At 52.1% G+C, this 13,462-nt stretch overlaps 1 protein-coding gene across 1 annotated transcript; it reads right to left on the bottom strand.

The window, feature by feature from the left end:
* Positions 1-1,354: 1,354 nt before the first annotated feature.
* On the bottom strand, positions 1,355-11,625 carry LOC117095866 (keratin-associated protein 10-4-like). Its single transcript, XM_033232673.1, is given in 2 exon segments — positions 1,355-2,254; positions 11,007-11,625. Coding segments are annotated over 2 exon segments (1,281 nt in total). The 5' UTR covers positions 11,529-11,625; the 3' UTR covers positions 1,355-1,495.
* Between the last annotated feature and the right edge of the window lie 1,837 nt (positions 11,626-13,462).

The raw sequence follows: 13,462 nt of genomic DNA, 5'->3' as shown, positions 1-13,462 counted from the left end.
GCTGCATGGACACACGGCCACCAGCAGACCTGCGTGTCAGCTGCCACACAGAGCACAGGGTCCCAGGTGTCACAAGCTGTGCCCCGCTGGGGCTGTCCCTGGCTTTCCCCTCAGGAGCCATCAGGAGGCTCAGAGGCTCTCGTGCCCTGGAGGCTGCGGCCCTGGGTGCGTCTGCCCATTGGCTGCACAGCGGCTCGGCCTCAGCAATGTTGGTGCCCCCTGTGCCGACTCCCCTGTACCTTAGACTCCCCTGTACCTTTGGTTAATGGTGAGGTGGAAGCATCTCCCCATATTTTTTAACTCTTTGTGCTCTGAAGGGTCTATGAAGGCCTTTGTCCACTTATTTATGGGGATGATCGTATTTTTCTTAATATTTGAATAAGCAAGTAATGGACATGGGTGGAATAAACTCTGGCAAACAGAGATTTGTGAGTCACTGCAGGTTTAAATTCAGCTACTTTCTGGTTAAAGGTTCCCTTAGGGTTTTTGTTCTGTTGCCTCTTCCCTGGGCCCTCCCAGCCTCCTGAGGAGGTGCTGATCTGGCTGGTCTTACTGGTGCCCTCGTCAGTCTCCAGTGCTAGGGGTCCACTGAGACTACAGCCTTATCTCCCACTGTCCTAAGTGTTCGTCGATAAGGTGTCTTTTTGCTCTGTCTCCTCACCCAGGCCTTAAACCCTGAGTAGGATGAGTGATGTCCAAGTGACCCCAGAGCCCCTCTTGGGGTCCACGGAATTGCTGGTGCTTCAGAGCACACAGGGTGGCCCTCAGGCTCTCGGGGAACCCCTCTGTGTGGGCACCTTCTCCACGGCCCACTCACCAGGAGGCCAGCATGGTGCCTGGGGCTCTCAGGTCCCAACTGAACGGGATTTCTTCTTCTGCCCGACTCAGCTTTAGCTTGGACTGGCAGGGGACAGGCGTGGGCAGGTGGCCCAAAGCTCACCAGAGGCCGAGACCGCTCAGCTCTGCTCCCCTCCCTGGCTCAGCTTGGAGGCTCATCCCCTGTGGGCAGGGCATGGCTTGGGCTGCAGGAAGGGTGTGGAGATGATCACATCTGCTTTCAAATCCTGCTGTCTCTTGGGTGTTTGATCTCAGAATGAGAGACATTGTCCTGTCTGCCTTCAACAGGACAGTGGTCCCACACCCCAAATTTGGAGTAGGCAAAGGGGCTCAGGGGAAGAGCAGAAAGTACACACCAGCCTGTATTTCCTGACTCAAGAATTTATTGATTAGAGCAATTCTTTGTCACATTGGGTGCAAACAACACATTTGGAGAAGGGGGCTCCAGAAGGCCACGGTCCCCCTGCTGACGGATTTGTGGGTTGTCTCTTCCCAGAGAGGGAGGAAGGAAGTGTGATGTGCTCAAAATCCCCTTCAGGCAGCAACTATGTGGCTGCTGATGGAGCTGGTGGATTCTAAGGACTCCAGGGGCTCCTGAGACTGGAAAATCCTGCTTGACAGCAAAGACACAGTCAGTAGATGAGCGAGGATTGAGCACTCAGCAGCTGGACTTCTCGCCTGAGCAGAGGCCTCAGCAGGCCGGGCGGGAGCACACAGGGCGGCAGAGGAGGGACACGCAGGAGGCTGGGCGGCAGCAGCTGGGCTGGCAGGAGGAGGCGGGCATGCAGCAGGTGGACCTGCACACGGGGCGGCAGACAAGGGACACAGAGGAGGAGGGTCTGCAGCAGGAGGTGGTACAGCAAGTCGGCTGGCAGCTAGACTGCTGGCAGCATGAAGTGGAAGCCCCAGAGCACACAGGCACACAGCAGACGGACTTGCAGCAGACAGACTTGCAGCACACAGGCACACAGCAGGCCTGCTGGCATGGGGAGGAGGTGCAGCAAGCCGGCTGGCAGCTAGTCTGCTGGTAGCATGAAGAGGAATCCTCAGAGCAGAAGGGCACATAGCACACAGGCTTGCAGCAGACAGGCATACAGCAGGCCTGCTGGCAGGAGGAAGAGGCACAGCAAGCTGGCTGGCAGCTAGATTGCTGGCAGCATGAAGAAGCAACCCCATAGCAGACAGGCACACAGCAGACGGGCTTGCAGCAGATGGGCACACAGCAGGATTGCTGGCAGGGGGAGGAGGTGTAGCAAGCCGGCTGGCAGCTAGACTGCTGGCAGGGGGAGGAGGTGCAGCAAGCCGGCTGACAGCTAGACTGCTGGCAGCATGAGGGTGTGCAGGAGCTGGTGCAGCCTGATTGGCAGGGACTGGGCTCACAGGCCGCCTGGCAGCAGGGGCTGGACACACAGCTCACTGGGGTGCAGACCAGGGTCAGGCAGGAAGCCGGGGTGCAGCAGCTGGGGACACAGCACGGGGGCTCGCAGCAGCTCTCTGGGCAGTCGTCCACCTGCCAGGAGTCAGAGTAAGCGCTGGAGCAGACGGACATGGTGGACGCGGCCATGCTGGGGTGGGAGGAGATGAGCTGGGGGAGGTGTGAGTGAGTGAGTGTGTGAGTGAGCGAGTGAGCGAACTGCTCAGGGCTGTGGGGCTTTTAAATCCCTCCCTGGCGTGTGCTGTCCTGCCAGGAGGCTCCAGAAGCTTCTCTTCCTTGTTGGTGTTTGGAGCTGGTGGCTGGAGATGTGTCATTTGTGCTGGTTTATCTCTTTGTTTTTCCCTCATTAAACTTGTGTGTATGTTGCAGGGCTCTGTTTCTTCATCGGTTTTTATTTTGGCCCCAGAAATGTGGTGGAAAATATTTCAAGAAAGCTTTTGTTGAGTTGAGGTTTTAGAGATGAACGTTTCTCCAAAGGGAGCCATTCTGGTTCCACCTATCCTGTTTCTGGACTGATTAGATCTATTTTATTACTTTTAACATCCTAAAACATAAACATGGAGAAAAATGTGCACCTCGTATGAAATAAAAATGGCACAGAGGATAAGAGGAAGCTGGCCAAGCATGGTGACTCATGCCTGTAATCCCAGCACTTTGGGAAGCTGAGGTGGATGGATCGTGAGGTAGGAGTTTGAGACCAGCCTGGCCAGCATGGTGAAACCCTGTCTCTACTGAAAATACAAAAAATTAGTCAAGCATGGTGGAATGTGCCTGTAGTCCCAGCTACTCAGGAGGCTGAGGTAGGAGAATTACTTGAACCCAGCAGGTGGAGGTTGCAGTGTGCTGAGATCACACCATTGCACTCCAGCCTGGGTGACAGAGTGAGACTCTTTCTCAAAAAAAAAAACAAAAAAGGAAGCTAAGAGGACCTCCCTTCAATCCTTCACACTTTGTAAGGAGAATGCTCAGCGATTCAGAGATTCAGTATCTGGTGGATCCACACTTTATCTTTGTCTCTTCAGCTCTTCCATGCCATCCTCAGAGTCCTCTCTTTGTTTTATTTGAAGCTGCACTCTGTGTTCTTTCAATTTTCGTTTTGCCTTGGTGAAAGATCAAGGACTTTTTCATATATGGTGATTACGATTCCTTGCTTGTCTGAAAATATATCAACTTTATCCTCACATTTATAATGATAGTTTAGCTGGGTATAAAATTCTGGTTTTAAATAACTTTTCCTCAAAATGGTGAACAAATGTCATCATTTCTTTGTGATGTCCAGTGCTGCTGATGACAGTCTGATGCTGGTCATTTGTTGTTTTATCGTTTCTCTCTCTCTTTCCTTAACTCTCTGGGAGCATTTGGGTTTCTTTTTATTATTCTAAAATGTCACGTTTTTGTTTCTAGGCTTATGCATTCTTTTACTTTCTGTGGTTAGAACTTATTGAGCCTTTCAATATAAAGACTCATCTCAGAAATGTTTTTCCATTTTTAATAATAATTTCATCTTTCCTGGTCTCTCTTTTTATGACTTTTTATTTTCATCTAGTGATGAAAGAAATATATTACCTATTCACTCTGATGATGTTGTTTTGAGTTTTTAAATGTTTTTTCTTTGTTTCACTGGACATCAGATAAAGTCTACCCATTGGTGGCAGTTCATTCAGCTTTCTGAATAAAAGACTATTTTATTCCAGTGTATTAGTGTCCTGCTCCAGTTTACTCCCTAACCTGTTTCTGTCTGTTTGTCTTTTCTACAAATATATGAAAGACCCTACTGAGCCTCTCTTTATTGTTAAATAATTTTGATTTCTTTTTTTTTAATAACTTGTTAAATACCCTTTCAGTGATTATTAGTACGGACGTGTGAGAACTGTGTGCTTAATCCACTTTCTGGGACTGAAGGACTTGGTGCTGCTTTCAGGAGATGATAGGAAAGCCAGGAAGTCTAGGGTGACATCGTATTAGTGGGTGCACTACAGACACACACAGTGTACATGTGGTCTTTTTATGTCAGCCACAACATGAGGTACAACTTTGGAGCCCTGCACTCATTGGAGACATGACTTTTTGGATCATGGAACTTTCCACGGGGGGCCAGCAGGGCAGCTTCTGTGGACAGTCAAATGATCAAACCATTTCTTTCTTTTTTTTTTTTTTTTTTGAGACAGAGTCTTGCTCTGTCACCCCAGCTGGAGTGCAGTGGCGCTATCTCAGCTCACTGCCAGCTCCGCCTCCTGAGTTCAAGCCATTCTCCTGCCTCAGCCTCCTGAGTAGCTGGGACTACAGGCACCTGCCACCACGCCCAGCTAATTTTTTGCATTTTTAGTAGAGACGGGGTTTTGCCGTGTTAGCCAGGATGGTCTCCATCTCCTGACCTCGTGATCACGCCTGGGATTACAGGCGTGAGCCACCACGCCCGGCCCAAACCATTTCTTAAATCAAGCAGATGCTCTGGGGGATCTGAGTGAGCTGAGTAGCAGGGATTAAATGGCCCTGGTTGGAGGAGGGAGGTGCCAGGAGGGTACGTGAGTCTGCAGGGCAGGGTGGCCCCCAGCCGGGTCTTCTGCAAGTGATACACATTTGGATTCTTCTTTTCTAAAACGTAGTCTTTTGTTTTATTTGACTCCCTTTTGTCGTGGCTGGCTGCCCAGCACAATGCTGGAGATGCGATGACAGCAGCCCGCTGGTCTTATTTCCACAGTTAACAGAAGTGCCTCCCTCCGCACTAAGCCAATGTTTGCTAGTTTGTAGCACATCCTTGGTCTCGTGCATGCAGTGTTTTCCTACTTTAGTTTATTGTGAATTTTGCCTCAGGCTTTTAAGGAAGGAATGAGTTTGTTCGTGTGTGTGTGTGTGTGTGTGTGTGTGTGTGTGTTGTGTGTGTGTGTGTGTGTGTGTGTGTGTGTGTGTATTAATCTACTGAGAGTTCCAGTGGCTTTTCTGCTTCTATTTTATTAGTATAATGGTATCATTTGTAACTTGAGCTATCTAAGATAAACATTGCTTGATAATGGCTTATTATCCCTATTTCCCCACCTTTATTGAGATATAATTGACAAACAAGAATCATATAAATTCAAGGTGTACAGCATGACGTCTTGATCACACATTGTGTGATGATTACCACGGTCAAGCTAATTAATATGTCCATCACCCCACATAGTTACCTTTATTTTGTGATGAGACATTTAAAATGGACTCTTAGAAGATTTCAGTGTTACTATGTTGCATTCTGTGTTACAGTCAACTGTCCTCATGCTGCACATGAGGTTTCCGGAACTGACTCCTCTTGCACAGCCGAAGCTGTATCCTGTCACCAGCATGTCCCCACTCCCTGCACCCCCAGCCCCTCAAACCACCACTCTACTCTCTGAGTGAGGTCTGCAGTGTTTGTCTTTCTGTGGCCTGGGTCACTTCAGCTAGCATAGTGTCTGCAGGTTCATCCATGCTGCCACAGATGACAGGATCTCCCTCCTTTCTGTGGCTGAGTCATATTCCCTCGTGCATATACACCACATTTTCTTTATCCACTCATCTGTTGATGGGCACTTAGGTTGCTTCCATATCTTGGCTGTTGTGAAGAGTGCTGCCGTTAGCATGGCAGTGCAGGTATCTGAGATCTGGCTTTAATTTGTCTTGTATAAATACACAGAAGTGGGACTGCTCATCACATGGTAGTTCCATTTTTAATTTTTTGAGGAACTTCTGTACTATTTCCCATAATGGCTGCACATAGTGGCTTTGTTTGTTAATGTAGGCTCATAGAATCTCTTACATTATTTTTTTAAATGACACTGGTCTACAGTCCTCTCTCTCTCACTGTTGTTCCTGATTTTGGCATCAAGTTGTCACCAGTCGTACTAGAGGAATCCAGAGGACCTCTGGCTTCTTCTGACCTCTGGAATATTTCAAGTGTCACAGAAAAGTCTTTATATTGAAGACTGATGGTATATACCTTTGAAACATCTGAGTCTGCCTTCTGAAGAATGACCTTTTTCAATACCACTTCCATATTTTCCTGGATATCATTGTATTAAATTTTTTGTTTTGTTACTCAGTGTAGGTAATTTATATTTTGTAGAACATAGTACATTTCATTTATATTTCCAAATTTTAGGATAAATATACCCATACTATTTTCTTATACTGAAAAAGGAAAATCTCTGAATCCGTCAGCATACTTCTTTTTCCATCTTTCATGTCTGCTTATTTTTATTAGACTTTATTTTATTTAGATTTTCGTTGATGGACGTCTGTGGATTTTTGTGGACGTTTGGAAAGAGGGGGTCATATTTCTTCTTGTTGGAGATTGCTTAGTAAAAGTTTCAGAAAGCATCGTGGGTGGTAAACTATCCAGATCCCTGTTGTTTAAGAACAGCCTTCCCGCTGGGTGCAGTGGCTCAAGCCTGTATCCCAGCACTTTGGGAGGCCGAGACGGGCAGATCACGAGGTCAGGAGTTCGAGACCATCCTGGCTAACACGGTGAAACCCCATCTCTACTAAAAAATACAAAAAGCTAGCCGGGCGAGGTGGCGGGCGCCTGTAGTCCCAGCTACTCGGGAGGCTGAGGCAGGAGAATGGCGTAAACCCGGGAGGCGGAGCTTGCAGTGAGCTGAGATCCGGCCACTGCACTCCAGCCCAGGTGACAGAGTGAGACTCCGTCTCAAAAAAAAAAAAAAAAAAAAAAAAAAGAACAGCCTTCCCGCTGACACCTGCCACAGCAGAGTCTAGGTGCGGAATTTCTTCCCTCCACCTTGGTAGAGGCTGGGCCACCAATGGGTCTCATATTTGCATAACTTTGATCTTCCTGTGAAGCCTTTCCTTTGTCTAGAACCTGGCACTATTGTCTCCTTCTTATACTTCATTCATTTCACCAGACCCCTCCCCCAACACTGTCATCAGCTGTGTCCATCCCCTCGGTCCCATCTTCATTTAGTTGAAGGAACTTTTATTCCCATATGGGTTTGATTATTTTCTTCCTTTCTTGGATTTTCTCCCCACTGTGATCCTGGTTAGGATCACAGACCCTGGGTCTCCTGGGCTCTTCCCACTCAGATCTCAGGCTCTTCTTGGCTTTATCTCTGTCCTTCTGCATTGGGTTTGGGTCAATCCTTGCCTAAATTCAGGTCACTGTCTCAGCAATTCTGCTTTCAGGGTCTATCATGCAGACCATCATTGAGTTTCATGTGTGTTTAGAGTGTCGCGCTTTCAGTCTCCTGGAACTTGGGCTGTTTTCCTTTCTCCTCTTCCTCCTCCTTTTTGGTAGCACCCTGTTCTTGTTTCATGGAGTGACAGCCTCTTTGTTTCCTCGCATCTGCATCATCGTTTCTTCCGACTTTCCTTCTCTGTCATGCTATGATTTCCTCACATGTCTGAGGACCCTTAGTTGTTGTTCACATTTTTAAGTGAGGGTCGAGATTGTTTGGCATTCATTGCTGAAAAGTTTTCTGCACATAGATACACATATTCTGCACCCAGAGCTGATGCTGGGGCTCTGATGAGGGGGGCCTTGTTCATCGCTGATTGGACATGGGGCTCCAGTTTATCTTGGCATCCAGAGCTTTCTGGGGTGTGGCCTCTTCCTCTCCAGCTTGGGACCTAGGCTGGGAGTCTCCTGGGCCAGCCCCACCCTTCCTGGTTCTCCTGCTGGTTGCAGGGCAAGGAATGGCTTTTCTTCAGAACTTGACCCATCAGTTAAAGACCACTGAGTGCCCACAGTCATCCTCATATATGGTCCCTTTGCTAGGATCTCCGGGAAAACTCATTTGTCTTCAGAGTCCTCCTTCTGCTTTTCTTTCTGTTGGATTTAAAGTCAGTAGAACCTGGTCTTTTTGTCTTGCCTTTCCCAGAAAATCTTGACTGACTTGGTCTGTGGATGGCATGCCTCCGTTTTCTACCACTGCTCTGGCACCATTCATTTTTATTTGGATGAAGGCAAGGTGGAGGCATTGGCCAGTGGCCATCCCAAACGGAGGGCTGAGGCTATTTGTTTTTAACACACTGACTGAGAGAAAATTCACAAGCCATGGAGTTCACCCACTGCAGGTGCACAGTCCATTGGTTTTTAGTAAATTCCCAGGGTTTCTCAGCCATCACCTATATGTAATTTTATAACATTCCCACTCCAAAAACCACACCCATAAGCAATCTTTCCTCATGAGCCCCTCCCCCAGCCTTGGTCACCCACTCATCTTCTTCCTTTCTCTGTGGATTTGCCTGTTCTGAGTCTTTTATACAAATAGAATCCCACTACATGTGGCCTCTCGCTGAGCATCGTGCTTTCAAGGCTCATGCATGTTGTAGCCTGTGTCAGTATTGGATCCGTTCTCATGGCTGAATAATATTCCGCATGGGAATGGGCTGCGTTTTGCTTGTGTGGATAGGCTGTGTTTTGCTTGTCCGTTCATCCTCTGATGGACATGTGGGCTCTTTCCACTTCTTGGCTACTGTCAGTGGTGCTGTGTACATGGGCACACAAATCTGTGTGGATGTTTGTTTCATTCCTCCAAGGTAGATGCCTAGAGCTAGACTGACAGGGTCACAGGGTCACACAGTGAGTGACATTTTGAGGATCTGTTTTCCAAGGTGCCTTCACTGGGGGTTGAAGCTCTGATGAGGCAGGAGAACATCGAATGGGAACCCAGAGCAGGGGTCAGAGCTGAGACCCCCCCGACCAGGAGGTGTCCTCCCTGGGGATGGCCAGACAGGCTGGGTCCTTCTGGTACCTCGGACAAGGGCAGGTGGGGGACAATGACAAATGTGGAGGAGATCAGAGAGCCAGCCCTGGGCCCTCCTTCTGGCTCTCTGTTCTCACCTGAGGCCATCAGTGGGCACAGTGAGGTGGGGCTCAGACACGCATGTGTGGGGATCTCCTTCCCAGGATGGCCCTGGAGCCCTAGGATGAAGTCTTGGCCCCTGCCAGCTACCCCAAAAACCAGGGCAGGAAGCAAACATCTCTGTCCCTGGAGGCCCTATTTGTCCTTTCATGGGGACCTGGCTTTGCTTCCAAGGAGGTGGACAAGGCTTTGTCAGTTTGGCCTCCAGCCCTGGAAATGGCTGTTGATGGGTGGTCTGTACTAGGTGGTCTGCCTCAAGGGGAGTGAGGGAGGTGGCTGTGCTGACCACAGTGAACTGTGTCAGACGGGACTCCGGGAGGTCCCAATGCTGGGGCTGGAGGCCTCTGGCATTGACATGCAAGGGTCATTTTCTGGAGCCGGACCTGGTCTCTCGAATGTGCACAGCGACCTGGTGGAAAGAGTGTGGCGGCTCATACCACTCGCCCAACGTGGCATCTGGGACGGAGGGTGGCAGGCAGAACTAAGGGCTATTTCGGAGAGAGCAGGGAGGTTGTGGGTATGGGGACAGGGTCCTCGGGATCAGAGTCCAGGACCATGGGACCAGGAGGGAGCCAGGACCCTGAATCTCTAGGCGAGGCCGCATGGGGTAGGGGGCTGCAGGCTTGGTTAGTGGGTGCCATGGTCCCTGCCCATCTGTGCTCTCACCAGCGATGCCTGAGCAATGGGTATTCAAGAACCCCATCAAGAACCCCAGGCTGCTGGGCTCAAGTCCTGGGGAGGGGTGGTCCCATGTCTTACTGTGAGGAGATGAGGGCTGCAGGGATGGGCGCTGGGGTCCATAGCTGGTCTCCCCAGGGGTAACAACAGGGGTGAGGCTGCTGGGTGGAGCCAGGCCCCGGGTGGGCTACCCCAGTTCTGGGGGACAGCCATGGAGCTGGGGCGGGTGAATGTGGCTCAGGGGCCCACTTTGTCCCAAAACTCCTGGCCTTGGTTCCAGAGGCAGCTTCCCTAAGATGGTCTGGGGGGCCACGTGCTGGGGCTGGGGGCCCATAGGGCTAAGAGGGAGCCTGGCCTTCAGGGTTCACAGAGGCCAGCACCAGGCACATTGTTTCCTGCCTCATCCAATGCCCCTCGGGGGTCCACAGACAGGATCAAAGGTCGACAGAGACAGAGGGGTGGAACCAGGCCTGCTGGGGGTCAGGACTCTCCCTGCAGTCAGGGGTGGCATCACTTCCCACTTCACCCTGTGCCCCCCGGTGGTCCACAGACAGGACAGAGGTGGGTGTGAGACAGAGGCGGCTTTATTAGAACTCAGAGGGGCTACTGCCCAGGGTGGAACCAGGCCTGCTGGGGGTTAGTTCTGCAGAACTTGGGTCTGGGGAAGCAGCCAGGGTCCCCCATGCAGCCAGCATCTGGGAAGGACTGGGGGAGCATCCTGGTCCCTAAGACAAAGGGCCTGCCCCATATTCTGAGGGTGTCAATGCCAGAGAGGGAGTAGCTGGCTGGGACCGCTGGGAGGTCAGCCCCAGGTGGGAAGGGACTCTGGATGATATCCAGGGCCATCAGCAGCTGGACTTCTGGCCAGAGCAGAGACTGTAGCAGGCCGGGCGGGAGCATGTGGGGCGGCAGAGGAGGGACACGCAGGAGGCCGGGTAGCAGGAGCTGGGCTGGCAGGAGGAGGCAGGGGCACAGCAGGAGGAGACGGGCATGCAGCAGCCGGGCCTGCACACGGGGCGGCAGAGGAGGGACACAGAGGAGGAGGGTCTGCAGCAGGAGGTGGTGCAGCAAGCCGGCTGGCAGCTAGACTGCTGGCAGCATGAAGTGGAAGCCCCAGAGCAGACGGGCACACAGCACACAGGCTTGCAGCAGACAGGCTTGGAGCAGACGGGCACACAGGAGGACTGCTGACATGGGGAGGAGGTGCAGCAAGCTGTTTGGCAGCTAGACTGCTGGCAGCATGAAGAGGAATCCTCAGAGCAGGTGGGCACGCAGCAGATGGGCTTGCAGCAGACGGGCACGCAGCACACCTGCTGGTATGGGGAGGAGGTGCAGCAAACTGGCTGGCAGCTAGACTGCTGGCAGCATGAAGAGGAAGGCTCAGAGCAGGTGGGCACACAGCAGACAGGCTTGCAGCACACAGGCTTGCAGCAGACAGGCACACAGCAGGCCTGCTGGCAGGGGGAGGAGGTGCAGCAAGCTGACTGGCAGCTAGACTGCTGGCAGCACGAGGACGTGCAGGAGCTGGCGCAGCCTGATTGGCAGGGGCTGGGCTCACAGGCCGCCTGGCAGCAGGGGCTGGACACACAGCTCACTGGGGTGCAGACCAGGGTCAGGCAGGGAGCCGGGGCGCAGCAGCTGGGGGCACAGCAGGGGGGCTCGCAGCAGCTCTCTGGGCAGTCATCCACCTGCCAGGAGTCGGTGCAGGTGCTGGAGCAGATGGACATGGTGGACGCGGCCATGCTGGGGTGGGGAGGAGGTGAGCTGGGGGAGGTGTGAGCGAGTGAGTGAGTGAGTGAGTGTGTGAGTGAGTGTGTGTCTGAGCCTGTCAGCTGCTGGGGCTTTTATATGCCCAGGGCCTGTTTTTCCCAGCAGGAGACTCAGCAACGCCCTCCCCTTCCATGTTGGTGTTTGGAGCCGGAAGGACCCTCATTATTTCTGCTTCCCTTGCCATGACTTGTCCTCACTCTGCTCCTAACACTCGGCTGGTCCTGGGCAGGGCCTGCACCTCTGGCTGAGCCTGTCCCTGGGAACACCAGGAGGGAGGGTGCGGCCTCTCTGGGGCTGACCTGGTCACTTCCACCTGGCAGGTCCCGTGACTGTGCCTGGCGTGGGACCTGGGGGATGTCCAGCCTCTGTCTGCAGGGACCTCACGGGGTGGGCTGGTGTGGCTGCAATCGGGAGAGCCAGGACAGAGGTGCCTGTGCTGGGAAAATGTGCTTGAGGACAGTGCTTCCTGGTGGGCTCTGGGATTTTCTGAGATCTTGATGTCTGCCAAGGGTAGGAGGAGAGGGAGGACCTCTCTTCCCCTGAGAAGGAACCATAACGTTCCAGCAAGGCCTCTGGACAGTCAAGTCATTAGGAGGACAAGGCTTGGGGACTGGCCTTTGGGTCTGGACTGCTGTCTCCTGGAACCCTGGTCAGGTGTCCTGAGAGGGGCGGGTGCAGGTCAGGGTCTGAGGGTGGGGAGGCGCCTCCACCTTGGAGGGGCAGGTGTGGAGTGAGGGTTGTGTGGTGAGTGGCGGACACTCGGGCTTGGCAAAGCTGTCCTATGCTCAGGAGGTCACCGGGCAGGGCTGGCCCTAACCCTGGGGCGGAGACCGTCACAGGCAAGCTCCTCTGTCCCAGGGCCCGAGACCAGTACAGCCTGAGGCTGGTTCTGACCAGGAACTACCAACATCTCCCAATGTCCTTCCAGCCTCTTCTGGTTGAGAAAAGAGTCCGATGGGGACACAGTCAGTCGCACTGCCCAGACGCCTGGGAGCTTTACTGAAGACAAGAGGCTTACTCTGTGTTTGCACCTTGGCCGAAGCCACATGCCAAGAAATTGAAATGTGGTGTGAATTTGTGGTATCTGTAGGTGACATGATTGTACACCTAGGATCAGAGTGACTGTCCCGGGCCACGCTCACCAAAGGGCTAGATGAGAGACAAAGTCATTGCACCCAGCAGCCCCTACCTGTACCCCTGCCGTGACAGTGAGAAAATACAATGGGAAAGGGAGCCCATCAGCCTGGCAGACCCAAGTATAAAATGCCCAGTGGGGGGCCGGGCGTGGGGGCTCACGCCTGTAATCCCAGCACTTTGGGAGGCTGAGGCGGGTGGATCACGAGGTCAGGAGATCGAGACCATCCTGGCTAACACGGTGAAACCCCGTCTCTACTGAAAATGCAAAAAATCAGCTGGGCGAGGCAGCGGGCGCCTGTAGTCTCAGCTACTTGGGAGGCTGAGGCAGGAGAATGGCAGGAACCCAGGAGGCGGAGCTTGCAGTGAGCCGAGACCATACCACTGCACTCCAGCCTGGGCGACTGAGGAAGACTCTGTCTCAAAAAAAAAAAAAAAAAAAAAAAAAAAAAAAAGCCCAGTGGGCATGTTAGAGGGTCAGATGTGAACGAAAGCGTAAACCTTGACCAGAGCACCTACAACGTATGTCTCCTGGAAACCCGGCCTGGCTGGGCACTGGAGACTGGTCCACGTGCCTCAGCTTAGCTCAGCATCCACGACATTCCCATCACAGCCCCGAAGGAATCGTTGGGTATACAAATAAAGATATGAACGGCCAGAAAGTACTTGCAGTCTCCATGACAGATGGAAGATGAATGTGAAAAATTTAAAGTCCTTACCACTAAAACAGAATAAGATACAAAAGAATTGAATACAAGATTAAAAATGTTAA

Source organism: Trachypithecus francoisi, unplaced genomic scaffold (assembly GCF_009764315.1).
Source record: "Trachypithecus francoisi isolate TF-2019V2 unplaced genomic scaffold, Tfra_2.0 Contig00090, whole genome shotgun sequence".
Classification (NCBI taxonomy): Eukaryota; Metazoa; Chordata; class Mammalia; order Primates; family Cercopithecidae; genus Trachypithecus; species Trachypithecus francoisi.
Note: the sequence above shows the minus strand (reverse complement) of the source record. Positions and strands in the feature narration are given on the sequence as shown.